General features: G+C 55.9%; 1 protein-coding gene across 1 annotated transcript in view; it reads right to left on the bottom strand.

Annotated features, from left to right (window-relative positions):
* Positions 1–26,505, bottom strand: part of RIMBP2 (RIMS binding protein 2) — a 205,733-nt gene that overhangs the window by 15,471 nt on the left and 163,757 nt on the right. Inside the window, exons 10-17 of the mRNA XM_064578194.1 lie at positions 25,275–25,384; positions 22,682–23,494; positions 14,008–14,159; positions 11,108–11,566; positions 9,238–9,381; positions 6,415–6,573; positions 3,153–3,818; positions 1,468–1,585 (exon numbers count right to left, since the gene is read on the bottom strand). Of these exons, the coding sequence (XP_064434264.1) occupies positions 1,468–1,585; positions 3,153–3,818; positions 6,415–6,573; positions 9,238–9,381; positions 11,108–11,566; positions 14,008–14,159; positions 22,682–23,494; positions 25,275–25,384 (2,621 nt within the window). The remainder of the gene's footprint in view (positions 1–1,467; positions 1,586–3,152; positions 3,819–6,414; positions 6,574–9,237; positions 9,382–11,107; positions 11,567–14,007; positions 14,160–22,681; positions 23,495–25,274; positions 25,385–26,505) is intronic.

The following is a 26,505-nucleotide window of genomic DNA, read 5'->3' as shown; positions in this document are numbered from 1 at the left end:
GCTAATGCTTCAACCACGTGCACTGCAGTTCACGCCATGAGCCAGGCTGTGGGCTTCACGCATGACAGGGACAGTCCACTGAGATTCAGAAACCCGCTTCCACAGCAGAGAAGACCTGAGTCTGGGCCGCACACCAGCCCCGCCCCACCTCGTTTCTAAAGACGGCCGGTCCCCCCAAGCCCAGAGCACCCCTCAGGCTCGGGAGTGACACGCGGATCATGTGAACGTGGCACCGGGTTTAGAGGCCCCAAAACTACCCGGGCTCTGCATGATGTAACCTGCCAGGGGATCCGGAATGGGAGACCAGCGTTCACCAGTGGGACTCTGCATACTTTGTCATTTTTCAGTGAACTGAAAAGACTCTTTTTTAAGGATCTTGAGTATTCTATGACATTTTTACTGATCAATAAAAACATCCTAAAACCATAAAGGTAGAAGAGGAAATTTTTTTCTCCATTGTCTGGACTCTAATTTAGAGAAGAAAAGTCTGGAAGAAGGACAATAGTTTAGAGGACCTGTTTTGCGTCATCCCATCTGTCTGTCCTGTTAGTTGACGTGAGCGGAGGCGACTGTCTCCTAAACATAGGCTGTGTGGCTGTGATGAGTGCAGCAGGTGTCCGGAGGCCCTACGCTGTCTCCCCGGAGCCCCGGGTCGGTCTGTTGTACGCCTGCCCCCTTCCCAGCTCTCCCTGCCTTGTTTTCATGCGTGCGTGCCTTTTCACAAAAGGCCCGTTTGTTTGGGCTGATTACCAAGTTCCATTATCTTGTGTGAATACCTTTTGGAATTGTTTTTGCCGTGATTCATTCCAGTGGAACGAACAAACCTTCAACCACTGCCCCCTTCCCCACCGGGTCGGTCACAGGGACTGAAATGACAGCTTTCAGCAAGACTGGCTCAATCCCAAAAAGGAAGGAAGGGAATGGGCACAGAGTGCCAGAAGAGGGCTCATGAGCAAGGAGGTGAGCCCGGGGAGGAGGGCAGCCCACGCTCCGGAGGCCACATCAGGCCTCGTGGGGTTTCCCGTCACACTGAGCCCCGCTGCCAAAGCACTGATGCATGCAGAGAACTCTCCATTACTCTGGCTTATGTAGGTGTTTGCAATTTAGCTGCCATTCCTGCTTCTTTGACCACAAGCATCTCATGAGAGCACGAGCCGGGACGTGGAGAAGCAGCACCCTGCAATCTCTCCAGGCCTTATGTGGTTTGGCCTCTCCAGGAAAGAAAAAAATCAGTAGGGAGAAGATTGACATAAAAAGCCAATATGATATTTGAGAATACTTACAAATAGGTTTCATTTCTCTTATGCCTCTTTCTGCCTTCTTTTTGCCATAAGTAACGGAGAGTTTTCTGTACATGGTTGAAAATGCTACTCCTAGTAAGTTTGTAAACACGTTCAGATCAAGGATTGAGCAGCCATGTGCTCTGGGGTCGGAAGAGAGACAAAAGTGTCAGTCAGGCCCACTAACCGATGGATGGGACCATCATTGGCCGGGACCGCTGAGGACCAGCACTGCCATGGGAGAACCTTCGGCCCACGTGATCCACCCTGTCAGCCCGTCCTGCAGACACCGGGTTTCCTAAAATCTGAAGACACAACATACAGTCATAAGTCTCGCCAGCCTTGGGAAACAAGAGAATTAAGTTAGCCAAATCAATTCAACTTAGAAGCAGAAGCTCTAAAGGCAACTAAACTTAGCTTTTAACTGAAAGGTTAGCTGAATAACCTGGAAGAGAAAAAGGCTGCTCACCCCAGCCACCCTGTCTTCCACACCAGAGTTGTTTCTTGACACACCGAGGGGAGTGGGGGCAAGAAGGGTCTCCTTGGGAGGCAATGTTTTCTGCGGCTCCTGCTGCCAAAGCCAAATTCTTGGAACCAGAGTGAGAGGGGCTCAAACCCAGCTGGTCACCTCTAAGCACAGAGGACCCTCAGCTAGTCTCAGGACAGCCTGCCCTCCCGCAGCGCTCACGGACATGGGGGGGTGGTCTGCACTTCCCAAATCCCGCCTGGGCACGGTTGTGTGTGAGGTTACCGGAAACTCAAAGACAGACGTTTCTGTGCGTTACCAGCTTTGAAACTCACGGCAACATCTTGGCCCTAATCCGAAGACACCAATCAATTTTCAGGGCTGACTCGGAAGGATCTCCTTTACAGACGGGTTTGCTTCTAATTTGCACTAACGGTCAGAATCATACAAGAGAATCACAGCAAAACCTCCAGCTCACTGGTAAGTAGTTGGAGTCGGAAAGTTCTCAGGGGCGCAGGGAATGAACGGTGGTCAGAGAGTCCCAGTGATTAGACGGCTTGTTACAGGTGGGGGACAGGGTGTGGGCCGCAGGTGGCCCGTGACTCAGGGGGGGTCTGGGTCGGCGCCCTCGTGTGGACAGACGACGACTGCGCGGGCTCAGACCCAAGGCCTGGCGCCCCAGCGGCTCACCTGTGCTTTCATGGAAAGGTTCAGCATGGCGGGAGCAAATGTTCTGGAAAGGGGACACAATATAGAGATGAATGAAGCCTTGAATGAAGCCCTACTCTGGACAACCTACTAACAAGCCTGGAACACAAGGCAGGGGGATGCATCTAGAGCTGATGATGGAAAATTCATTCTGAAAACTGCCCCCCCCAGAAAGAAAGGGGAAGGAAAAAAAAACTACTTTGGAAACAATATGTAAAAATGGATGTCTTCAATAATTGCTCCTCCTTGTTTTTTTCCAGTTATGAATGAAGACCAAACACACCAGCAACCCAAACCCACAGCCATAGTGAGAAAACACCCTCGACGGTGCAGGTGGTGGTCCTAACAGGTCCCCGGGGGCTCGCTTTGAAAAGATACGTGTTGCCAAACTTTTGGATTATCATAGTTCAGCTAACCCTTAATTAAAATTTAGATTCAGTTGTCCTTTAATTAAAGCAGCCATAATTGTCGCTGATTCTGAGGGGTGGGGGTCAGTATTCTAAAGCAAAGTAAAGGGGTCGTCAGCATGGTCAAAGATCAGGAAGCAATGGGACTTAAATCAAAATGCATGGAAATGAAAGACAGCCAGCAGAGAGGCTCCCCAGGGATGGACACCAACAGGGAAAAAAAACCAGGGCAAAGAATGAAAATGGATTGGTTCGGCAAGCAGATGTGAGAAGGGAGTGGACTGCACACACCACAGGGCCTTCTGCCACCCGGGGCGGAGCCTCTGGGACAGTGGCCCTACTGTCGGGCATGTTTATGCTTTTCTTCCAGACATCCCGCGGGCCTTGGTGCCCTGGGGGCTCCTCCCAGTCATACTTCCTGGGGGCGGATCTCTCTGGGCTCGGGTGGGCGTCATGGCTCCTGAGGACGTCGCTGGGGTCCACTTGCTCCCCAAAGTCCTCCTCGATGCTGCTCTGCCGGGTCAGTGTCCGCCGTCGGGCCAGCAGCGGCCGCAGGCTTCTCCGACAGGGACAGCGCCCGGGGCCCGGGCTGCACCTGGTCGTGCTCCTGAAGCTGAACCACAGCTCCTCCTCACTCCCACAGTCCAGGCCACTGTCCGGGCTCCTGCTGGCCGTGCGGCCGGACCGACAGCCTCTGTCCTGCAGAGCGAAGTCTTCCACACGGGGGCCGACCGCCAGGCCCCGGGGCTCAGCTGGGAGCCAGGAGGCCTGCGGGGCCTCGTCCCCACCGCGGGCCCGGGCCCAGTACCCTAAGCCCTGTTTGTGCAAGAGCTCGAGGTGCTCTCCCTCCTCGGCTACTTCAGGGATACTGAACAGCCTCGAACTATGCTGGGTCTGGTGGGGGTGCTCAGGCCGCTCCAGGAAGGCCCCCTCGGTGCTGCTACTCTGAGAGCACTCCTTAAGGGGGTGGTGTGTTAACCCGGGGTGTGACCAAAGTGACACGGGGGGAGGAAAGAAAATAGACAGAATTAGTCTCAGAGGCCATGAGGGGCAGCAAGCATGCGTGTACTCGTGGGGGCGAAAGGCATGCTCTGGCCGGGCTCTGAAATGAGAACACAAGGTTAAGGGATGGTGCCTGGTGCGGGGCAGGGGGCAGGCGCGCCGAGCCAGGGTCCCAGCCTGGAGCAGGCAGCGCGCCCAGCGCAGGGCAGGCGTGCGGCGGGGCGCGGCTGGGGACAGCGGCAGCGGGCAGCCGGGGGCGCGTGGCCCTGGGAGACCTGCACCCACCGAGTTCAGAGGGCGGCGGGGCGGGGAGGGGGGCGGGGGGCGCCTGTGCGGCGGAGGCGGACCCCACGGAGGCCCCGCCTACCACTGCTGGGCGCCCTCCCCACCTCCAGCCGCGCTTTGCTCTGGGCTGAACTCGGGAGCTTGACAGCCCAGCCTTGGCGCTTGGGCGCCTTCCGGCTCCGGGCTGTGCGCTGTGCACGGCCGAGCTCCACCCGTATTTGCAGAGGACCTGGTCGGCCTGGCTCTCCGGATCCTAGCCCGGCGCACACGGGGAGCCTCATCCCGCCATCCTGGGCCCGCCTGGCACAGCGCCCTCCCGGGGCTGCCCCAGGCCGGAGGTGCCTAGCCACTGTGCCCCCACCCGAAGTCGCCGCGCACAGGTTCTCTCTGCTGGGGCATCCTCCACACCAGCTGAGCAGCGAGTGCACCCCGACTGCCTCACCGGACAAGGCCCTTCCTCCCCAGGCCCCGCATGGGGCTCCGCAAGCTGGGGACCCTGGTGCATTTACCCGAGAGGGCGCAGGAGCTCAGTGTGGGTGGTAAGGGCCTGGGCCAGGGCCCTGGCCTCTGACCCAACCCCTCCCCTTTGCTAACCGGGCACCCCGCGTTTGTGAGCGTGAAGAAGGGGTCTAATCTGGTGGCTGCCGGGGCAGGGCTGGTCTGGGGGAAGCTGGCTCAGCTGTAGGGAATTGTCGTGATGCCAGATCCCCACAATGTTGGACTTTCTAAAGAACTCAGAAGTCCAGGCCAGCCTATAAAATCTCCTGATTTAAAAACAAAAATGGAACAGCACTGTGGGCAACGCAAAGTGAGCCTCTCTGCCCAATGTCAGCTCCCAGGGGCTCCCCCAGGCGGCCCCCCCAGCTGGCAGGGCGGCACCAGGCCGTGGGCTTTTATACCAAACTTGCTGCTCTCCAGGCCTCCTCCCTGGAAGAGAAGGCAAACTTCTGCTTCTTTGCCAAACTATCTGCAGGAAGTGCCACTCTAGGAGCTTTCTCCATCAGAAGGAGAAGCGTCATGGAAAAACAGATCCAGGCTTTGCCCAGCCCGCCCGTGAGCGCCCGCAGGCAAACACGGGGAATCGGGGGGCGTCAGACGGGACCTGGCGAGGCCTGGGCTCTGCCTCCCTCAAGGAAGGTTACAGGGAGTCCCGCCGGCCGGTGAGGCCGTGGGAGCTGGCAGCAGGCTCCGGAGGAGCCCCCAGGAGCGGCAGGCACTGACACGCTGCCGAATCTGCCCAGGACCCCAGCATGTGCCCTGGTGACAGAGTATCTCCGAGGCCCTGCCAGGGCCCTGTGCTGGGAGAACATCGGAGCCTCGTCAGTGCAAGGCGGCAGTGAGCTGGCAGCCGGGGCTGGATGCTGCCTTCTATCCACCATCACAATGCGTGCCCATGTCCCAGAGACCTTCCACGGTGGGGCGCTTTATCCCCCACTGGAGTTTTCCTCTTCGTGGCCTTTTTCACTGCAAAGCCCACAAGGGTCCTAGCAGCCGTCCGGCCCTTTGTGTGTCTCCCCCATGGGGGCTGGGAACGGCTGGAGGATGGCGGCCACACTGCTCACCCAGGCAGGTGCAGGGCCCACCGTGGGAGTGAAGGCCCGAGAAGGCAGGCAGCGTGTGGGCACACACATGAGGGAAAGCCTCCTACTTGGCTCTTTGGAGGCCTCAGGCTCAGGTTCCCCATGAAGCCCCTCACCGGCGGCCACACCAGAGGTGGGAGCAGAGGATGTGGGGCTCTGGGGGGAGGTGTCTGCGAAGGGGCCTGTGTGTGGACCCCATGTTGCCCCCGACACCCCATCTCCCTCTGGCTTCCATGTCCCCTGGAGCACCGATCACCCCAGCTTCTTCCTTGCATGTAAATGCAGAATCCCTGCTGGGCCCGCTCCTCCCCAGCCCCTAGTGCAGCTCGGAGGCCGACTCTCTAGCGGCTGGCTCTGCGATCAGCACTTACGGCCCGCGGAGGGGGGCGGGGAGAGGCCTTCCCTGTTCTGGGTCTTCACTCAATTCCTGGCACTGAGCTGGGCAGCCCGAGGGTGCCAAACAGACTCTCCCGAACCCCTCCTCCTGGACTTTTGGGCCAAGTGCAGGACAGGAGGTTGGAGGAGTTTCCCAGCACAAACTCAACAATGAGGAAGAAGCCGAGCCAAACCCACAGGCTCCCCACAGCAGGGTGAGGCCGTCCGGAGCCGTCCACAGCCCCAGCACAGGGACAGGGAAGGGGAGCTCCAGGCAGCGTGGCAGGAGCCGGTGACCCTGGGCCACTGACCTTGAGGGTGTTGTGGGATGTGCCGCTGGGCCTCCTCCTGCCCCCGTCCTCCAGCTGCATCTCAGAGTAGAGCTCCTCCTCGTCCTCCTCCATGATGTCTGAGAGGTCGGAGCCCCGGCTGCTCTCTGTGTGGTACTCGTCTCCGTGGCAGGAGTGCGGCTGGGGGCCAAGAGAGGGGACACTGTGGGGGTCCGTGGTCTGGGGGCCACCCAGGCCCTCCTCGCCTACCTTCCCCTGCTCTCTGCACGCTCGCAAGCCCCAGGCTCGTGCATGTGCACGTGTGTGTGTGCATGTGTGTGCATGTGCACACATGTGTCATGTGTGCATGTGTGCGTGCATGTGTGCGTGCATGTGTGCATGTGAGTGCACATGTCTGTGCGTGCATGTGTGCGTGAGTGTGCATGTGTGCGTGTGTGTGCATGTGCGTGTACGTGTGAGCGCATGTGTGCATGTGTGCGAGTGTGCATGTCTGTGCGTGCATGTGTGCATGTGAGTGTGCATGTGTGTGCATGTGTGCGTGCATGTGTGCATGTGCATGTGCGCATGTGTGCGTGCATGTGCATGTGTGTGTGAGTGTGCATGTCTGCGTGCATGTGTGTGAATTTGAGTGCGCATGTCTGTGCGTGCATGTGTGCATGTGAGTGCGCACGTTTATGTGTGTGCATGTGCGTGCGTGCAAGTTGCCCCCATCCGTGGTGAGGAAGGCCTGGACGTCCCTATCCTGTCAAGCTCAGGGAGCCAGAAGAGCACAGATGGCCAGTCCAGGTCTGCTAGCTCCGAGCTGGCAGGAACTGGCAGAGACCCTCACAGGCTCGGGCACACCGCATGTGTGCAACAGAGAGCCGCAGGGTGGGAAAGTGCATGTATGTGTGCCATATAAAAGCATTTAAGATTTTTACAAATACGGTGTCGTCTAACACACACACACACCCTGGGCTGTCCAGAGAATAGCTGGTCCAGGCAGGAGGTGGGCCCCGCGCACAGGCGGGCCTCACGCTGGGCCCAGCTCGCTCGTGGACACCTGACGGAGCCTGTGCGTGGACTACACCCAAACATCCTATAGGATGAAAGGTGCACGTGGTAATGTGCGTGCACACACGGACACAGACAGCCCTGGCCAGGCACCACGACGCCCGGCCGCTGCAGCTTGGCGCCACACTCACTCACAGTGTCCGCATTCAGTATCTCAAGTATTTAAAGCAAAAATACGGAAGGTTGCCACAACCCAAACCTCACACCCAGGCGAGCTCAGATTTATGACCACGTTCCGTTTTGCTAGATGGTGTTAAGAACAGTTTATTTTCCTGGTGGGCAATAAGACAAATGAATTTAAAGCAGCCTGTGACACATTTATTAAAAATACTCCAGTTTTCAATTACTAGCCCAGATAAAGACGTGTAAGCACTTCTGGCCACATGAAGTTTGAGGCCTGCTGGAGGCAGGAAGCTCTGCGTGCCTTGTGGGGAGAAGGGGCCAGGAGGGATCTCAGCCTGAGCCTCTGCGGCCTCGGGGTGGGCCTGGCTGCAGCTGTAATTCTTTCACTCAGGGACCAAGTAGAAGACATACAATGAAGGGCTTTAAATACACAAAGACCAGCCTGGTTTTAAGGCGGTCTTCCCCAGGCGTCCAGGAAACTCCCTTGCACGAGGATATGGTCTCATCTGATTCCAACCCACTGATGTCAGAATAAACTCATGGAATGGAAGGAGGGGTCTGTCACTGGCCAGATACATTACTGATAAGCCGTTGATAGGAATCCTATTCCTCTCTTGTTGCTGGGCACGTGACCCAGTCTGCTCAGTGAGAGGTAGCAGCAAGTCTGATGGAGCTTCTGGAAAAGACTTTTCTCCCAGTTAAGAGAAAAGTGCCTGAAAAGCAAGCCCCCTCTTTTTTTTTATCCGTCCCTTCCTTCCTTCTTGGGGTGCTGTCACATGAGGGTGTGATTATTGGAGCTATGGCAGCCACTTTGCAAGCAAGAGGAAGGCCAAAAAGCATGGAAGATTCAGAAGCCAGAGCCCAGACACGCTGGACAGCTGAATCAGTCTGGCAACATCCTCCTGAGGCTTCCCGTATCGTGGGTGGTGAAATGTCTTCATCACCTTTGTCGTTATTAGGTGGGCATTCTGTGTCTTATGTTAAAATGAGTACAAGTAGAACTATTTTAATCTTGCAGACAGAGTCTGATGGCTGGAGGAGCTGGGCAACCTGCCCACAGAGCTACAGCTGAGCAGCGTCAGGGCCAGGATGTGACCCCGAGTGTGTGAGCCCGACGCCCCCGAGGCCATGATGCTGTCCTGCCTCCCGGGCATGGCAGGCGTCCCGTAACCTATCTGCTGTCTTTGTGGGACACCCCCGGGCTGCCCGACTCTCCAGCCCTTCCTGTCTCTTGTCCAGACAGTCAGGGCTGCCTCCGTTAGAGTGCACGTGATCAGAACCCGGAGCCACAAGCCAGGCGGGGCGCATCTGCTGCGCAGGGGCCTGGGCTGGGAGGGGAGCACTGACGGCTCGCGCTCTAGGTGTAGGACGCGGATCCTGCGTGTCGGGCTCTCCCATGATGCCTGGCATATACCAGATGCCCAACAAACATTTGTCTAATTAAGGAAAGTGGATGAACAAAAGGTGGGTTCTGCTAAATTGACCAGGTGGTCATCTGTAGGTTTATCTGACCACCCAATCGTCCCCGTGACCAGATGCCGGCACAGGGCGGTCGGGGAGGGTGGGAGCCTCCCATCTGGACTTCTGGAATGTCCCCAGAGGAGGTCACACTCGGTAGCTCTGGCTGAGGCCAGGGGAGGCCCACGGGGACCCCACTCTCACACTCACCTGCTTGCCGAGTTCTGAGCCTTTCAGAAAGTCGTCCACCGAGGCGCCTCTCCTCTTGATGTCCGGGGAGTCGTAGCTGTCTTCCTCATCTGAGTTTGTGTACTGGCCGCCACCCCTCTCCAGGAAGATGCTCCTTTTCTCTAACTTGGAAGGAGAAGGAAAGGAGCAGTCAAGAGGGGCTGGTGAGGGGCAGGGGGCTTCCAGGCCCCCAAGTCTTCTGGGCTGGGCCTCTGCTTCGCTCAGCCCCCAGTCCCCTGGGAGCTACCGCGGGCAGGGACCCGTGTCCGGTGGCCCAGCGCTGGCCTCTGATGTGCCACTCCCGTCCCTGACCAGAACCACTTCCTGCCTTTGCTGGAGGAAACCTACGGATACCGATGGAAAGTTCTCTCTCCACCTGGCTCTTGATCTCTTCAACACTTTCTTGAAAAGTAACATTCAAAGGTTTGCTTTCTCTCCACGCCCTCCAAAAGGTGAGCTGCCTGGGGAGTGAGCAGCCCCAAGCTCTGGCTCCAGCCAGCTCTCGGGACCCCGCCTGGGGGTCTTAGGGGTGCCATCCCAAAGAGCAGAGGGGAGCCCACTCCCTGCCAGGCCCTTCCTGCCCACAGAGCTTCCCCGAAAGCACCACAACGTTCTGGGCCCAGGCTTCTGCTTCGTGAGAAACAACACAGCGAGGGTGGGCCCACTTCCTCTCGTCAGAAGTCACAAATTAGTGTTTAATTGTTTAAGTATTTGAGGCCAGTACTGAACCAGTTGGGAGAGCTCACACAACAGCTGGGGTTTCTGGTGTTTGGGGAGGACCAATGGCTGTCACTGCACCGTGCATCCCTCCCCACTGTCCTGCACGGGGCCTGTGTGACCCAGCCCTGACCCTTAGGGTCTGCACCCTTCCTGAGGCTCCCTGACCTGGTCCCCACCCCAGGGCCAGGCTGACCCAGGCTTTGGGACCTCCAGGTGTCCACACGGATATCTCCACCTGCAGCTCAGAGAGGACACTGTCAGGGCTCACTGTCCCAGAGGGACCCTACAGCTGGACGGGCAGAGCCGAGACGGATGCTGACCGCCGCTGTCGCCTCGGCCAGACCCCGAGCGCAGGCCACAGCAGACATGCCGGACACCCCGGTAGACCAACACCCCCGAGGAAGAGACGGGGGCTTTGTCCCAGGCAGGCAGGTGCGGGGGGCACACGGCCTAGCCAGTTCTGGGTCCCACTCTCCGGGGCCTGGACGGGGCACCACTTCATAGGTGTTTCTCACTACGTCATGTCTCACTGCACATCTCATCTGGCATACGGCGCCACCATAACCCAAATGCTCTGTCCCCATGGCCTGGACAGTTCCGGGTAACAGGCACGCGAGTGTATTTTTATATGTGCACTTCTGCACATAGGCACATGTGTATATACACATGCCTGTCTACGTGTGCACGTAGATATGTCTGTGTGCATGTGTGTGTGTGGAAACAGGTCTGCACGCGTGTAGAAGCGTGTGCATGCACACACAAGCATGCGCACACCCGTGCACACGCAGCTGAGGCTCTGAAGCCGCAGAACCAGGACGTGAGCCTCGTTCAGGAAGAAGGTCTCCAGGCCGACTTCCAGAAGGCACCTCTCAGACCCTCATCACAGACAGAGCCTGGGCCGCTCACAGCCTGTTGTCGGAGCTGAGCCAGGCTGGTCGAGAGGCAGTTTCTCTGGGTTCGTGGGCCCATTTTCACATACTGAGAATACATTTTGATCCCATCAGGATCTGGCCGAGAACGCAGTCCATGGGCACAGGGAGGCCGCGCGGCATCCCACCCTCCCAGGCAGCCCCCCGACGCCAGTGCCTGGAGCAGCCCCTCTGCAGACCAGTGAGGAGAAGCCCAGCCTTACCCTGCTGCTCTCGGCCACTCTCTGCGCGGCTTCCCGGGCCATGGCCTTGGCGACAGACGTGGAAACCGGGGTGCCCTGTGGCTGTGGGAGGATCCGGCTGGGCGAGGGGGACCGCCTCCCCAGGCCCGAGCCCTGCAGGCTGGGCGGCTCCAGCATGTGCCCGTGGGCTGGGGCCGGGGCCCCACTCTGCTCCCAGGCCCCGTCCATGGCGACGTGGGGACCCAGGTGTTCATCTTTGGTATCGGGGGCTCCAGCACTTGCTAAGGGCTTCGGTGTGGGAGTTCTCAGCTGGGGGGTTGGAGGCACCAGGAGGTCGGGGGGGATGGCAGCAGGGGCGGAGTCCGTGGACTCGCCCTGCGCAGAGAGGGTCCGCACGGTCACGCCCTTGGCTTCCAGGCTCCGCAGCCGCACCAGCTCCACGGCTATGCTGTCCGCCATGGGGGAGGTGACCTCAGCCACCTGCACACAGAGAATGCCCGTCACGGGCGGCCCGCCTGCCCGCAGCTGCTCCCCCTGCACCCTGCCAGACAGGGGCCAACCCCCAGACGGCCTCCCAGGCCCGGGGACTGGGACCCTATCCATGCCCAGCTCAACCACGTGCCCGGCCCAGAGAGCCTCAGAGTGGGGAGCAGGCCGGGGACTTCCACAGACCCCACCCGTGCAGCTCTTGGAGGTTCCTGGGCTCCAGTGAGGGCCACGCCCTTCCTTCCGTGTCCAGAACCAATTCAGATATAGATGTGGGGGCCTCAGAGGCATCAGAAACCAGGTATGAACTGCCAAAGCTGGGTGGGGGGAGAAAGGGCCAGGCAGAGGCCAAAATGGACTTCCTGCTATCATAGAGCAAGGATACACTTCTGCATGGGCATACCCTGCCTGCAGGCTTCCCCATGGAGGGGGAGCACAAGGGAGTCCCGGGGGAGGAGGGGGAACACGGGGAGTCCCTGGGAGGAGGGGTGCACGGGGGGGAGTCCTGGGGAGGAGGAGGAGCATGGGAGAGTCCCAGGGGAGGAGGGGGAGCACAGGGGAGTCCCGGGGGAGGAGGGGGCAGAGGGGAGTCCTGGGGAGGAGGGGGAGCAGAGAGGATTCCTGGGTGAGGAGGGAGAGCAGAGGGGAGTCCTGGGGGAGGAGGGAGAGCAGAGGGAAGTCCTGGGGGAGGATGAGGGGGAGCAGAGAGGAGTCCTGGGGGAGGAGGGGGAGCAGAAGGGAGTCCTGGGGGGGAGTAGGGGGAGCAGAGGGGAGTCCTGGAGGAGGAGGGAGAGCAGAGGGAAGTCCTGGGGGGAGGAGGGGAGCATAAGGGAGTCCTGGGGGGGAGGAGGGGGAGCAGAGGGGAGTCCTGGGGGAGGAGGGGAGCGGGAGGGAGTCCTGAGGGAGGAGGGAAAGCAGAGGGGAGCCAGGAGGAGGGAGAGCAGAGGGAAGTCCTGGGGGGAGGAGGGGAGCATAAGGGAGTCCTGGGGGGGAGGAGGGGGAGCAGAGGGGAGTCCTGGGGGAGGAGAGGAGCAGGGGGGAGTCCTGAGGGAGGAGGGAAAGCAGAGGGGAGCCAGGAGGAGGGAGAGCAGAGGGAAGTCCTGGGGGGAGGAGGGGAGCATAAGGGAGTCCTGGGGGGGAGGAGGGGGAGCAGAGGGGAGTCCTGGGGGAGGAGGGGAGCAGGAGGGAGTCCTGAGGGAGGAGGGAAAGCAGAGGGGAGCCAGGAGGAGGGAGAGCAGAGGGCAGTCCTGGGGGGGAGGAGGGGGAGCAGGAGAGAGTCCCGGGGGAGGAGGGGGAGCTGAGGGAAGTCCTGGGGGGGAGGAGGGGGAGCAGGAGGGAGTCCTGGGGGGGAGGAGGGGGAGCTGAGGGAAGTCCTGGGGGGGAGGAGGGGGAGCAGGAGGGAGTCCCGGGGGAGGAGGGGGAGCTGAGGGAAGTCCTGGGGGGGAGGAGGGGGAGCAGAGGGCAGTCCTGGGGGAGGAGGGGGAGCGGGAGGGAGTCCCGGGGGAGGAGGGGGAGCTGAGGGAAGTCCTGGGGGGGGAGGAGGGGGAGCAGGAGGGAGTCCTGGGGGGGAGGAGGGGGAGCTGAGGGAAGTCCTGGGGGGGAGGAGGGGGAGGAGGGAGTCCCGGGGGAGGAGGGGGAGCTGAGGGAAGTCCTGGGGGGGAGGAGGGGGAGCAGAGGGCAGTCCTGGGGGAGGAGGGAGAGCGGGAGGGAGTCCCGGGGGAGGAGGGGGAGCTGAGGAAGCATGCCCCTGCAGGTGGCAGCTCCCGGGGACCAGGCAGGAGGGGCTCAGATAGGCACTTACATCTGATGTATCAGCCCTGGCTCCTCTGGGGGAACAGGAGGGGTGGGAGGATGGACAGGAGCTTCCCCAAGCCTCCCCGCTGTGTGTGTGTCATGTGCCGGGACGGGGCTGGGGCTGGGGCTGGTATGGGGTCCCTACACTGGGCATTAAGGACACAAGGTCTCTGGGAGCCAGGCCCGCTGCGTGTTGATGTGCAGATGGCCCCCCTCCCTTTGGCTGGTGGTACCATCTTCTCAACAACAGTTGGTCGAGTTCATGAGCCCGTCATCTACTGAGGGGGCTGATTTTGTGGGGTCGAGAGGCGAGTCTTCAGTACTGAGGGGAGAAGAGGAACCGCCCAGGGCAGGGCAGCAGGGGCGTGGGGAGGTGGGCAGAGAGAATTCTGGAAGTTGGAGCCACAGGAGAGAAGGGGGCTGTGTTCTGCCGGGGTGGGGGCCCTGGGCGCCGCTGTAGGTGCTGCTCAGGCCGAGCCGGTGGATCTTGGGGGTGGAGAGAGGGAAGAGAGGGAAGAGAGGGAAGAGAGGAAGAGAGGAAGAGAGGAAGAGGGATGCCCACCCCCACCCGCCGCACCCCCCAGGAGCAGGTGCGGGCCAGTCCCTGGCCAGCCCCGCGCGATGCCCCGACCAGAACTCACCCTCTGCCCTTTTGCATACACGCCGTAGCCGGACACATTGGCCCCGTTGGACAGCCCGGCGGTCGTCAGGGCGGGCGGCTTCCAGGAGACCTGGACGGTGGCTGGGGTGGCCCCGGCGTGGACGGTGACATCTTGGGGGGGCGCCGGAGGGCCTGGGGGCACAGAAAGCAGCGCTTTCAGGGCACGGCCCTCGGGCAGGTGGGCGGCGGCGGCGAAGCTCACTGCTCTCACCTGGAAGGCGCGCTCTGGGTCAGGTGGCCAGGGCAGCGGGCGAGAACGCGCACCACACGGGGAGGCAGGGCAGCGGGAGGGCGGCAGCTCCCGCGTCCACCTGGGCGTCCTTCCGCCCCTGCGACCACCTGCGCCCTGTTCCCAGAGCGCGAGCGCGGACGTAGTTACTGGGCGGTGGGGTTGGCTCAGGACGCACGCAGGAGAGCCCAGCGACTGGCAGAGAGAGATTCCTCCCTCCCTTCTCCCCTCCTTGCTGCCACCCCCTTTCCTCCCTCCGTCTGTTCATGGACTTGAGAGAAGGTAGGCGTGGATCGCATGTGCGAGGGGACAGAGCTGAGCGCCGAGAGAGACGGGTCTGAGGACAGCATCTGACCCTGAGAATCCAGCTCCGCACACAGGCTTCCCAGCTGCACCAGCGAACACTTCTGTTGTGCCGTGGCCAGTCTGCATGTGCCGTGCGTTGTGAGCAGCCAGTTCGAGCAGCACGGAGGCCGTGGCCGTGGCCGTGGCGGTGGCCCTGGTCATCTGGAGGCTCCCAGGGACAGCAGGATGGCCCGTGCTGCCCACCACCCTCTCCTCGAGGTCTGTGCACACTTCCACATCCTCCTGTTTGAACGTGGCATTTCATTTGGAAAAGAATGTATTTGTAACTTCCAGGAGGAAGGCTCAGAGCCCCACATTTGGCATGACCTTGCTACAGCTCCCCCAAGGTATGCATTTCTGGGGGCGGGCAGCTGTCTACAGAGGATTCTCTGTGGGCCACATGCTTCTCCTCGCTGTGTACTTTCCACCACGGGATCCTCACACAGACCTGTGATCCCAGCACACTCCCACTTTGCACATGAGGAGATTAAGGTTCAAGGGAAGTCACTCAGCTGTTCAGCGCCGGAAGCAGGATTCACACCCACACTTCCCTGTAGCCCATTTGCAAAGGCACGTAACGACTCCACTCTTAATAACACTCTATGATAAAGGTCTTCAAAACGTCTTCACAACCTGGCTCAGAAGTGAAATTCTACCTGGATAGTTAATTTAAAGGTGACATATTGCCAAAGAAAGGTGTGTTTAGAGTCTGACTCAAAGAGATGTCCTTTCCTTCATGATTCCCCCATCCACTCACCTGCTCAGCACTGACTTGGCTACTGCTGGATACCAGGCCTTTGCCTTATAACCAAGACGGCCAGTTCTATCATCCTAGAAATGCAAACAAATCAGAGGCAGGATAGGACGTGGTAAGAAAGTGGACACTGGAGCCTGCCTGCCCAGGTTCAAGTCCCAGATCTACCAGTTACTGACGTGGGACCTTGGACAACCGTCTTTTATTTAGTTACCTTATCTATAAAATAGACATGATACAGAGCCTGTTGGCAACAACGGCTATGTACTCACTAAAACATCATCATTGTATTATTATACTCCTGCTCAGACAGCCGTGCTCAGTTTCTAAACTTCCCTCTCAGTAAGACGTGGCCCAGTGGCTGACTCCTGATGGAACAGGGCAGAAGCGATGGGTGCCATGTCCAGGCTAGCCCATCAAAAGCTCTGCAGGTGAACCTATAAGGTCTTTCCCCCTCTGGTTGGGAAGGAGATGACCCCTGGAGGCAACCTCAGAAGCCACAGAGAAGAAATGGCGAAACCACGAGATGGACATGCCTGGGTCCCCAAATCACCACTGGAAGAGAGCTGCCCATCAGGAATATCTGCATCAGATCCAATCATGAGCAAGCTTCTGAGAAATCATGGCTTCTAACATACAATAAATCATCAATACAGCCAACTTCATCAAGCATGAGATTAAATGAACTAATATGTAGATAAAGTGCTTATAACAGTGCATGGGCTCAGAGTAAGTGCCATTTATATGCTCATTATTGTTATTATTTGTTTCAACTTGACTCCAAAGGCACTGGACTCCTCACCCTCCCATAAAAGATCCTGAAATCCCCACCCTCTATATCAGAAGTGGAAGACCTTTCTGGAGAGCACAATCCTTTTGGTGGGGACCACTTGTTTTGGTGACTGTTGTGTTTGACCGGACTCTGGGGATTTAGTGATGATGAGTCTGTTTTCTGTCTCTGAGTAGGACTGTTCCTTCCTAAGCACTGCTAACTGCATCAACCTTGAGTGCCGTCTGCCTCCCTTCCCTGTGATTGGTCACCATGGCAGACTCACCCCACAGAGTATGGGACAGATCATAGAGGCCCTCATCCACTCAGAGCTAAATTGTTGCCAGGACTCTTGGAGACCTGTGGGGTACCACTTCCCCCTATCTCCTCAACACTGTCCTCATGGCCTGGTAGCATTCATAAGATGAAAGCAATCAGTGGTTCTTGTCAGAGCCAGGTCGCTCTCCTTTGCTGATGAAGAACACCCAGCAATGAGAAAAGCAGCCATGCCTCGTGGTGGAAAGAAGCACCTTGAGCCATTTCCAAAAGCCTCCCGTGAACATACCCCATGTGATTCATCCCACACTATGGGGTAGAGGGAAAGTGGACAGCCTGCGATCTGTGCCTTGAAAGGAGGGAAACACAATAGCAAATCTGACACTTAACCAAATTCCTTTTTATTCTCCCTTAGGACACTCCCCAGCTCACTTGTACAAGAGAGAGAGTCCAAGCAGGAAGTGGTGGTCTTGGGGGATTGTGGAATTAGAAGTCGGCATTCAATGACGGCAGATGTGATAGAAATTGAAAGAGGTCCCAGAGAGTGAAGACCCAGTACAAGAGGATTCCTAACCTCTGTGTGCCCATTCCCCTCAAACTATTCGGTGACCCCTAAATTGTGCCTGTGCAGGGCAAGCAGGAATGCAAACAACATAAAGGAAAGTAAACAGCTAGGCAGCTATAGAGTTCAGCATTGATTCTGGTAGCTGCCTAGTACTAAGAGGAAGAATTTGGAGTTCAAATCCTTTTAAGTTAGAGGAGCTTGAGTTTTCCATTGGAGACACAGAAGGTCCATCTCACAGAAGTTGGGATCATACATCAGGACTAAGGGCCACATTCTAAAGGCAAAAATGAAATGTATTTACTCAAATAAAGCTAAAACAAGCATCTACAGGATCTAGATATGTCACAAATATAACTGCTAGAATAAACCTCAATACTCTGCAGAGGTGTTGTTACAGCTGTTACTGATGAAGATAACAGAATCCAGAGTCTCTCTAGGGCATAATCTACAATGTCCAATACATAAAGAAAGTCACCAGATGTGGAAAGAAATGAGAAAATATGATTCATAATCAAGAGAAAAATAGTCAGTAGAAGCAGGCCCACAGATGACCCAGACATTGGAAGTAGAAAAGACTTTAAAATAATTATTAAAAGTAGGTTAAAGAATGTATAGGTAAAGATAAATGTGGGCGGTGAAGAGAAGGGAATTCCAAGAGTGATAAGAAAATTTTAAAAAGGACCAAATGAAAATCCTAGAATTGAAAACTGCAATGGCCAAAATAAAAATTTCATTTAATGGTCTTCACAGCAGATTGGACACTGCAAAAGAAATAATGAATACACTTGAAGACAGAGTAATAGAAATTATCCCAAATGAAACACAATGAGGAAAATGATCTAAAAAAATAAACAGGAGTTCATAAATCTGTACGACAACAGCAAGCAATCTGACTTATGTTTAATTAGATTCTCCGAAGTGAAAGATAAAGTAGAAAACGTCTGTGGAGATACAAAGTTTGAAATTTAAAGAAAAACCACTACCACTACTACCCTTAGAACCAGGAATATCAGTAAATTTCAAAAAAGATAAGTAGAAGTAAAAGTAAGCCTAGGCACATTACAGTCAAATTACTGACCATCAAAGCCAAAGAGATAAATCTTGAAAGGAGTCAGAGAATGAAGGGGACAACAGGAAAGAGAGCTGACTCCTTATACAAATAGGGAAGGTCAAGAGAAAGGGAATGACATTTGCACAGTACTGCAATAAAAAAAAAAAATCTAGAATTCTATATCCAGAGAAAAAAATATTTTTCAAGTTTTATTTATTTATGTAATCTCTGCACCCAACACGGGGCTCAAACTCATGACCCCAAGATCAAGAGTTGCACACTCCTCCAACTGAGCCAGTTGGGTGCCCCCAGAGAAAAAATATTTTTAAATAAAGATGAAATAATGAATTTTTTTAAGATAACCAAAAGAATACTGAAAGAGATGCTAAAGGAAATTCTTCAGAGCTAAAAGGAAATCATACCAGGTGGAAATATGAACCTACAGAAAGGGATAAAAACTGATGGAAATTGTAGATATATTGGGAAATATAAAAGACTATTTTTGTCAAATTCTTCAAAAGCAATTAATTAAAGCAAGATAATAACAATGTATCGAGGGGTTTGCAACTTATGTAGAAGTAAAATATATAAAAACAATAGTAAAAAATGAAGGAGCATAAATGGAATTATACCTTGGTACTATTCTTCCCTTGTAAATACATTATCTTACTAATGTAAGCTAATTTTTTAAACCTTTATTTATTTGAGAAAGAGACAGAGATAGGGAGAGTGACCATGAGTGGGGAGGAGAGAGAAGAAATCCCCCTGCTGAGCAAGGGGCCCTACATGGGGCTCGATCCCAGGACTCTGGGATTATGATCTGAGCCAAGGGCAGACACTTAACCCACTGAGCCACCCAGGCACCCCTGTAAGCTCAGTTTTAATAAGTTAAATATGCATGTGTTACTCCCTGAGGCAATCTCTAGAGCAAGGATACAAAGAGTTATAGCCAAAAAAAGTCAATAGAGGAGGAAATGGAATAGAAAAATATACTTAGTTGACTCCTTCCTTCCCTTTCTCCCCAAAAAGGCAGGGAAAGATCAACAAAGAAAAAAACAGGATAAATGAAAAACAAATAGCATATGGCAGACTTAAACCGAGTCATGTCAGTAATTTTACTAAAAGAAAAGGAACTAAAGATTCCAGTTAAAAGGCAGAAACTGTCAGATTTCTATAACACCAAAATCCGACTATCAACTATTCACAAGAGACATCCTGAAAATAAAGGTACAAAGAATTTGAAAGGTTAGAAAAAGATATATAACATGTAAACACTCAGCATGAAAAAGCTGGTGATCATGTGAATGTCAGACAATACAGACTTCAAGACAAGAAGTAATACCAGAGACCAAGAGGGGCATTTCATTATGAGAAAGGGGTCAATTCATCAAGAACTAACCATTTAAATGTGTATGCACCTAGGGCGCCTGGGTGGCTCCGTCATTAAGCTTAAGCGTCTGCCTTCGGCTCAGGTCATGATCCCAGAGTCCTGGGATCGATCCCTGCATCAGGCTCCCTGCTCAGCGGGAAGCCTGCTTCTCCCTCTCCCACTCCCCCTGCTTGTGTTCCCTCTCTTGCTGTCTCGGTCTCTGTCAAATAAATAAATAAAATCTTTAAAAAAAATAAATAAATGTGTATGTGCGTAATAATGGAGCTTCACAATATATAAAGCAAAAAGAAAACTGAAGAGGAAAATAGACATATAGACAATAATTCTCAATAACTGGAGAGACTGAGCAGACAAAACCTGGTAAGGGTATGAAGATTTGAAGAATTCTACTAATAGGTCTCTCGTGTCCCATCTGGGAAGTGGCTTGCCCTTCCTGCAGCCACTGGGAACTCTGCATACAGGCTTCTGGTCGTGATCTGCCTTAAAGCTCAGGGGCTGCAAATGCCAAGCCAGCCTGGCAGGCAGGGGGACAGGAGAGCTCAGGAGAAATTCCAGCTCCTCTCTCTTCATTCAAGTATCCGGTTCACCTGGCACTGGGAGGGTGGGGGATGCACAGGGCAATGCTTAACCCAGGCTGGAGGAAAGAAGTCTGGCCACCTCCAGTGGGCAGGCCTGGCCTCTGCAGGGACCACAGGATCCTGGGGCTGCCAGCTGGGAATGATGTGCCTTGTTTGTCTAGGCCCTTTTGAGAAGTCCTTTTCAGAAGATGCTGTACGCAGTGTTGAAAACCCTAAAGATCATCTTAAATTCTGATCTGAAATCTACCTCTGAATGCCAGCTTTAAATTCCACACCTAGATTTTAGGTACCACAATGGCTACCATTGAAAACACCATGTTTCCTGCCCCCAATTATTCACATGGGTGGTGTCACCCTAAAGCACACATATTATTGCCCATCCCTCTGCTGATAGCCGTCCCTGGGACGTGCAGCTCTGTGACCTTGGGATCCCACCTGTGATGTCCTGTTTCTAGGATTGGCTTGCTGAGGACCCACCTGATCCTTCTCCTTGGGGGTGAGTGGCTTCTCATAAAGGCGGGGGACTCTGGAATTCATGATTTTGGCCTTTCTGTTGAGTGCATCACTCTATCCAGAGTTTTCTGAGGGCTAGCGTTGCATCCTGAGCTAATGTAAGTGTTCAGAAACCCCATGAAGTTTTTAGGGTCACTAGTGTTTCCTTGATCACCTGGCTCTGGCACTTCGATCAGTCTCAACAAGGAACGCTGATTAAGCTATCAGGCCTCATTGTTCTTAAGAGCAATGGTCCAGAACTGAAACCAGTCTGGGATCTTCCTCAGTACTTGCTTCTACATAAAGTGAAATCACAGTTGAGGGACGGGGGTTTGTGGGTGAAGGAAGACTTGGAACTGCTCTTCTGTCAGCTCCAGCCCAGCTCCCCACGTGGGCCCAGAGATGCTGACCACTGGGGGGTGGCTCTTATGTCCGCCGTGTGGGCATGCTCAGTACAAGTCATACCTGAGATGAGTTCAGAACGCGCTGGTCTGGGAGCACCCCTTTCCTCCCACGCAGGGCAGGATCTCCCAGACCTTCCCCTCACTGCACTCACAATCAGAACATAGCCTGCATCCCCCACCCCAGAATTCATGCTGAAATCCTCACCCCCACGGTGCTGGGGTCAGGAAGCGAAGCCTCTGGGAGGGACTGACGTCATGACTGCAGAACTCTCAGAGGGGCGTCAGTATCCTCATCCAGGAGGCCCCACGGGCGTCCCTCACCTCCTCTACCCCGCGAGAACATGGGAGAAGACCTGCCTGTGGACCAGGATGCAGGTCCTCCCCAGACCCCAACCCTGCGGCGCCTCGGCCTCAGACTTCCAGCCCCCAGAGCCGTGAGGAGCAACTGCACTGTGTTCTGGCGGCGCGCATGGACCGGGACGCCGGGGATGGGGAGCTACCTTGTGGGACGTGCCCTGGGCTCATACCTGGACCCCCCACCTGTCCATCTCACTGTGAGCTTCTCCAGAAGCCCGTCCTGGTGGTCCCAATGCGTGTGTTCCTCAACCCTCCCGAGCCCCGCCCCCAGCCCGGTGCCTGGTTTTTCTTGTTTCTTGACCCCCCAGCACTGACCACATGACTGTGTAGTAGGCCTCAGGGCAAAGGGTCTTCATTGTCCCGGTATTCACGGTTGGAAATCAAGTCATCACAGAAGACAAGTGCGCTGACCCTTTACAAGTCCGTTGCTCCTCAGACATCCCTCCCTCCTTAAGGTAGCATCTGCCCCACCTGCCCGTGACATTGCTGCTTTGTAGGTCAGATGTTAGTTGATTATGGGTTTGGCAAATGCTGGAGAACACAATGAAACAGAAGTGAATCCATCACGAATTGAGAGGCCCATCTTGTGTTAGATGGAAGACTTCAGGCAGCTGGTAAGAGTGCTCCTGGAGAAGAAACAAATTGCTTGTAAAAACTACCGACAAATGAGGCAGGGCGGGGCTGGATGAATTAAGCACAGAGAGAAGTCCAACAAAGAGGCTGCAAAGACGGGTATTTCAGGGGATCTCGTGAGTAACACAGGACAAAGAGAGGCTCTAGAGGAAACAAATTATGCCCTCAATATTCTTGCAAAAATGACCTTCTTTGCTCCAAGAAGGCTACTCTTCCCCCAGGTGTCCAGGCTCCCACCTGGGCACAGCTGGCCTGCTTGGAAAGTGCACCACAGCCAAGACCAGCACCACGGAAGTTTCTGGAGGTGGGGGGAGTTGCCCCATGGCAGCACCGGGCCTCTGGTCATTAGGAGATGAGCAGACCTGGCAGGCTATGATTTCCTACAATTTTACATAGCAGATGCGCCCAGAACCCAGAAAAGCGTCTACAACAGAATTTCACACCCTCTACACAAATTCACCCGCGTGTGTGATTTACAATGAGAGAGAAAGAACGGTTTTGAAGGTGTGCGGACACTTGGTTTGCTGTTCCACTCAACGAGCGCACGCTCGCGGGAGGGACGCCGTGGGGGAGACGTCCCCTCACGCCCCCGAGGGTGGCCTCACCGTGTCCTGTCTTTTCCAGGGTGGGCCTCTTGCAGACGCCAGTGTGAGAAGAAGTATCTTCAAAAACACAGTCCCTACACAAAATCCGCGTATCCTCCCTCCCCCTCGCAGGGCTTTCAACGGTGCCATCTGGGTACTGTCTTCCCTGCCTGAGCCCTCTCGCCCCAGCCCGGCCCCTCAGGGCCCCCCGGGAGGACGGGGCTCACCTGCGGGCAACGTGGAGAACTCCACGAAGGCCTCTTTCTTCTCCCGTTGCTCCAGGGGCAGCTGCCACGGCATCTGGTGAGGCTTGGCCAGGACCTTCACCTTGTAGGCCATGTTGGGCCTGAGGTTGAAGAACTGGTACTTGTACCTGGCGGCCCTGACGACGTCCAGCTCCTCCTCGTTGAGGAAGATGACGTGGCTATAGTTGCTGTTGGTGGGCAGCCAGGAGAGCTGGGCGGAGATCTGGGTGATGTTGTCCACCCTCAGGTGGGAGGGGGCCACCACCACGTCCTTGCCCACCAGCAGCGTGCACTGCAGCTCGTCCGAGCTGCCCCGGCTGGTGATGCACTGCACGGAGATCCGGTAGGTGCAGGCCGCCGTGTTGAGCTTCTCGATGAGGGCCTTGGTTCTGCTCCCCAGCATGAGGCTCACGCGTGTCTCCTGGTCCACCAGCACGTTGTAGCTGCTCACGGTCCCCCAGCCCGGCGGTACAGCCGGGGGCTCCCAGGCCACAATGACACTTCGGGCGAGTTGCTTGATGAGGGTGATTTTTCTAGGGTAAGGCACGATGTCTTCTCCGATCTCGTCAATGTTCACGCCCAATGTCCCCTCACCATTGTCCGTGATGCCAGCGTCTATGTGAGTGGGGGCGTGGAGGTCCAGAATGTTCTCCCCCTCCAAGCCGATGCCGGCATGGTTGATGAGATTCTGGTCCTGTTCGTTCCCCAGCGTACTGGCTAGTCGTGACTCGCTGTCCTGGACAAAATCCACAAAGTTGGAGGGGACCAGACCCCTCTGCCCATCCAGGAGCTCACCTGTTGGCACAAGGACAGTGAGATCACCCGACCATCGCGTCGGGGGCGCCCGAGCTCCCACCCCATCGTCTGTGCGGCTCCCCAGTGGGGCCATCCAGAAGAGCAATGGGACCACAGAGGATCCCACAGGTCTTCACGGGAGCCTGACCAAATGTCCCTTCCTCAGGACCCCTCTCTCACGACTTGCCACCTGCCACCCCCTAATCCGTCAGGCAGGGTGGCCTGCTCCTTAATGCTTATCGTGAGCCGACACCACGTGTTCAGTTACCTGCATACGGACATTGACGAACCTCCCAACGGGGCTAATGCCCCATGAGAGCAGGGACCCCTTTCTGTTCATCACATGAACCGTCCTGGGACACCCAGCACACAATAGGTGCCCAGTAAATGTCTTAGACCAACAAACATGTGTGACATGAGGGGTCTGGAGGTAAAAAAAATAAATAACCGTCTTCCTATCATCTTTGCCGGGGCGAGCATATGCATCCCAACTAAAAGGCGACCCGCCCCCTTGCAAGGCACCGTGTACATCCTAACGAGGTCCCCAGCGTGCCATCTAGTGTGACGCAAAGACTATCCACGTGGTGCCAGACCACACTGTCGAGTGTCAGAGAATGTCATCAAGCTAGCTCTCGCAGCGACTGGTGGCCGCGGGGAGAGCCCCTTCCTGTTGTGTGAAACGTTCTCTTTTTAGCTGGGCTCAAAGCCTATTAGCCGCAGGGGCCTGAAAACCCGAGAAGTGTTCTGAGGAGCCTCCAAGATGACACGGTCCGGACAATCTTCCAGCACCAGTGGGACAGGGACCCCCTCCCCAGTACCTGGCAGGAGGCTGGGGGAGGCTGGGGATGCCGACCCTGGGGGCCTCCACCTCAGGGGACGTGTGATGGACCCAAGGAGGGCATGAGACCATTAGCCCTGGATTCTCCCAGGATAAATGGGGACCCTGACTCTGCTCCTGGTCTTCTGGAGGGTGTGGGTCTCGAGGTTGTCCACCCTCGCTCGCCTCCAGGGCGCTCCCACAAGGGTTGGTGATGGGGACGACGCTGATGGGGATAAGCAAGGCCCACCGCGCAACCACCCCGCACCGCGTGTCCCCTAGGCTGGCCCTCTCCATTCTACCCAGAGGGAAGCTTCCCCCTGCCACATGGACAACGGACCCCTGAGCTTTGCAGCCCGCTGGGAATCAGGCTCCGCAGGGCCATGACAGAGAACCCTGCTGGCTTCGCAAGAACCAGTCCTTCTGCTCAAGGGCAATCACGGGCAGAGACCGAGACCCTTCCGTCCAGAGCAACTCAGCTCGTGACACTGCGGGTGCTGTCCCCAAGCTCGTCCTCAGGCTAACGAGGGGACGGAGGTGAGGCGTCCCGGACGGGGGCGATCACATTTCCCGATTTCAAGCTGGGGGAGGGATCCGGCAGGACATGGGCCAGACAACAGCAGAAGCCAGAGGTCGGTGGGGTCGCCCTGAGCCAGGAGAGGCCACCACCCGTCCTGCTGGGAGGAGGTCAGCTGGGGGAGCCCGGGGTGCTGTACAGTGAGGTGGGAGAGGCAGGACACCCCCTTTGGGACAGGAGGGTCCTCAGCCTGGGGTGTGTGCGTCAGCTGCCCGGGGAGCTCTGCAGGGACGTCTGAGGTCTGCTGGGGCTAGGACGCCCCTCCGTCGTCAGAAGGGAGGGTCAGGAGTAACCGGGAGCCTGGCCCGTCTGTCAGGGCCCCGGGCAAACAGGTCAGGTGGGCGGCCCGCCCCGGCACGCCCACCACCCTGCACCCCCCCACCGACCTTCGTAGAAGCCATCCTCGTCCATGTCCCCATAGATGTAGAGGTACTTCCCCGCCGTGAGGGGCAGCTCGGCCTCGGGGTTCTCATTGGGCCCATCGAAGGGGTTGTAGCTGGGGGAAGGAAGGACACTCTTGAGTAGATGCTCCACGTGGAGGCAAGTGCAGCACCTGCCCCCTCCCCCCTGTACCTGCAGGTCCGCTCACCCACACGGGTCCAGACCAAGACGGTGTACGTGTGGGTCTGTGTGCCGGATGACACATTGACGGTTCTAGTCTTTCTGCTCCTACCTGTCGCGTCTACCACAACAACACACGCTCAGATTAGGAAGCAAAAAAGATCGTGCACCCTATAATCTTCCTGTATATGTTATTCAGCAGAAGTAGAATCGTATTACATAGGCTTTTTAGTAATCTGTTTATTTTTCACATTTTCCCATAGAGCGGGACCCTCTCTCCGCCTCATAAAATATTTTATCGCGTCCTTGTTAATGGATGTGGAGTATTTCACTGAACAGACTCACTCCGCTTAACCAATGTCCCAACATTGGGCGTTGATGTTGCTTCTAACCTTTGGTTAATCTGATCAGCGTTGCATTAAATATCCTTCTAAACATATCTTTGCAGACTTCCACACTTTCTTCCTAAAGGTAAATCTCTAGGAAGCGGATTTGTTTGCTCAAAGGCATGGATATTTTTAACGTCCAGGGTGCCTACTGCCAAAATGTCCTGCAAGAACACGGAGGCACCGTTTTGCCCTCCCCTCCCCCTCAGGGTATGGGCGTGCCCACACTCTCAAGTCCTCAAAATATTGGGATGAATATTTTTTTTTACAGTCGTGCCCAATTTGCAAAGAAAACATATGGTAGGTGAATTTTGGATTATTAAATTAATTTTAAATAACAGGAAAGGCTCCACTAAGTAAAACAGCATTCCTGGTAGTCAAAGGTGACAGCGACGTCCTGAAAACGTGTAGTAGAGACGCTGTGATGGGCACACGCCAACAGCACTGGAGGCTGGGCAACACGTCAGGGACAGGTTTCATGTGCTCAGCAAGGAAAGCAAAGAAGGTATTACTTCTCCCAATTTTAAGCACAGGGTGAGGTACGAGGCGCCGGCCCAAAGTCACCAGTTCCCTAAGTGGCGGGGGTGGGACCAGAGTAAGGGCCCCCTGATCCCCGTCCTGCGCAGATTTCATGGCACTGAGTCGCTCTGCCACTCCCTGTCCAGGTCCC

The sequence above is a fragment of the Mirounga angustirostris genome, unplaced genomic scaffold (assembly GCF_029215605.1).
Source record: "Mirounga angustirostris isolate CCGP_5_RB_7025 unplaced genomic scaffold, mMirAng1.0.hap1 SCAF_14, whole genome shotgun sequence".
NCBI classification, from domain to species: Eukaryota; Metazoa; Chordata; class Mammalia; order Carnivora; family Phocidae; genus Mirounga; species Mirounga angustirostris.
This window is presented reverse-complemented; position numbering and strand designations above follow the sequence as displayed.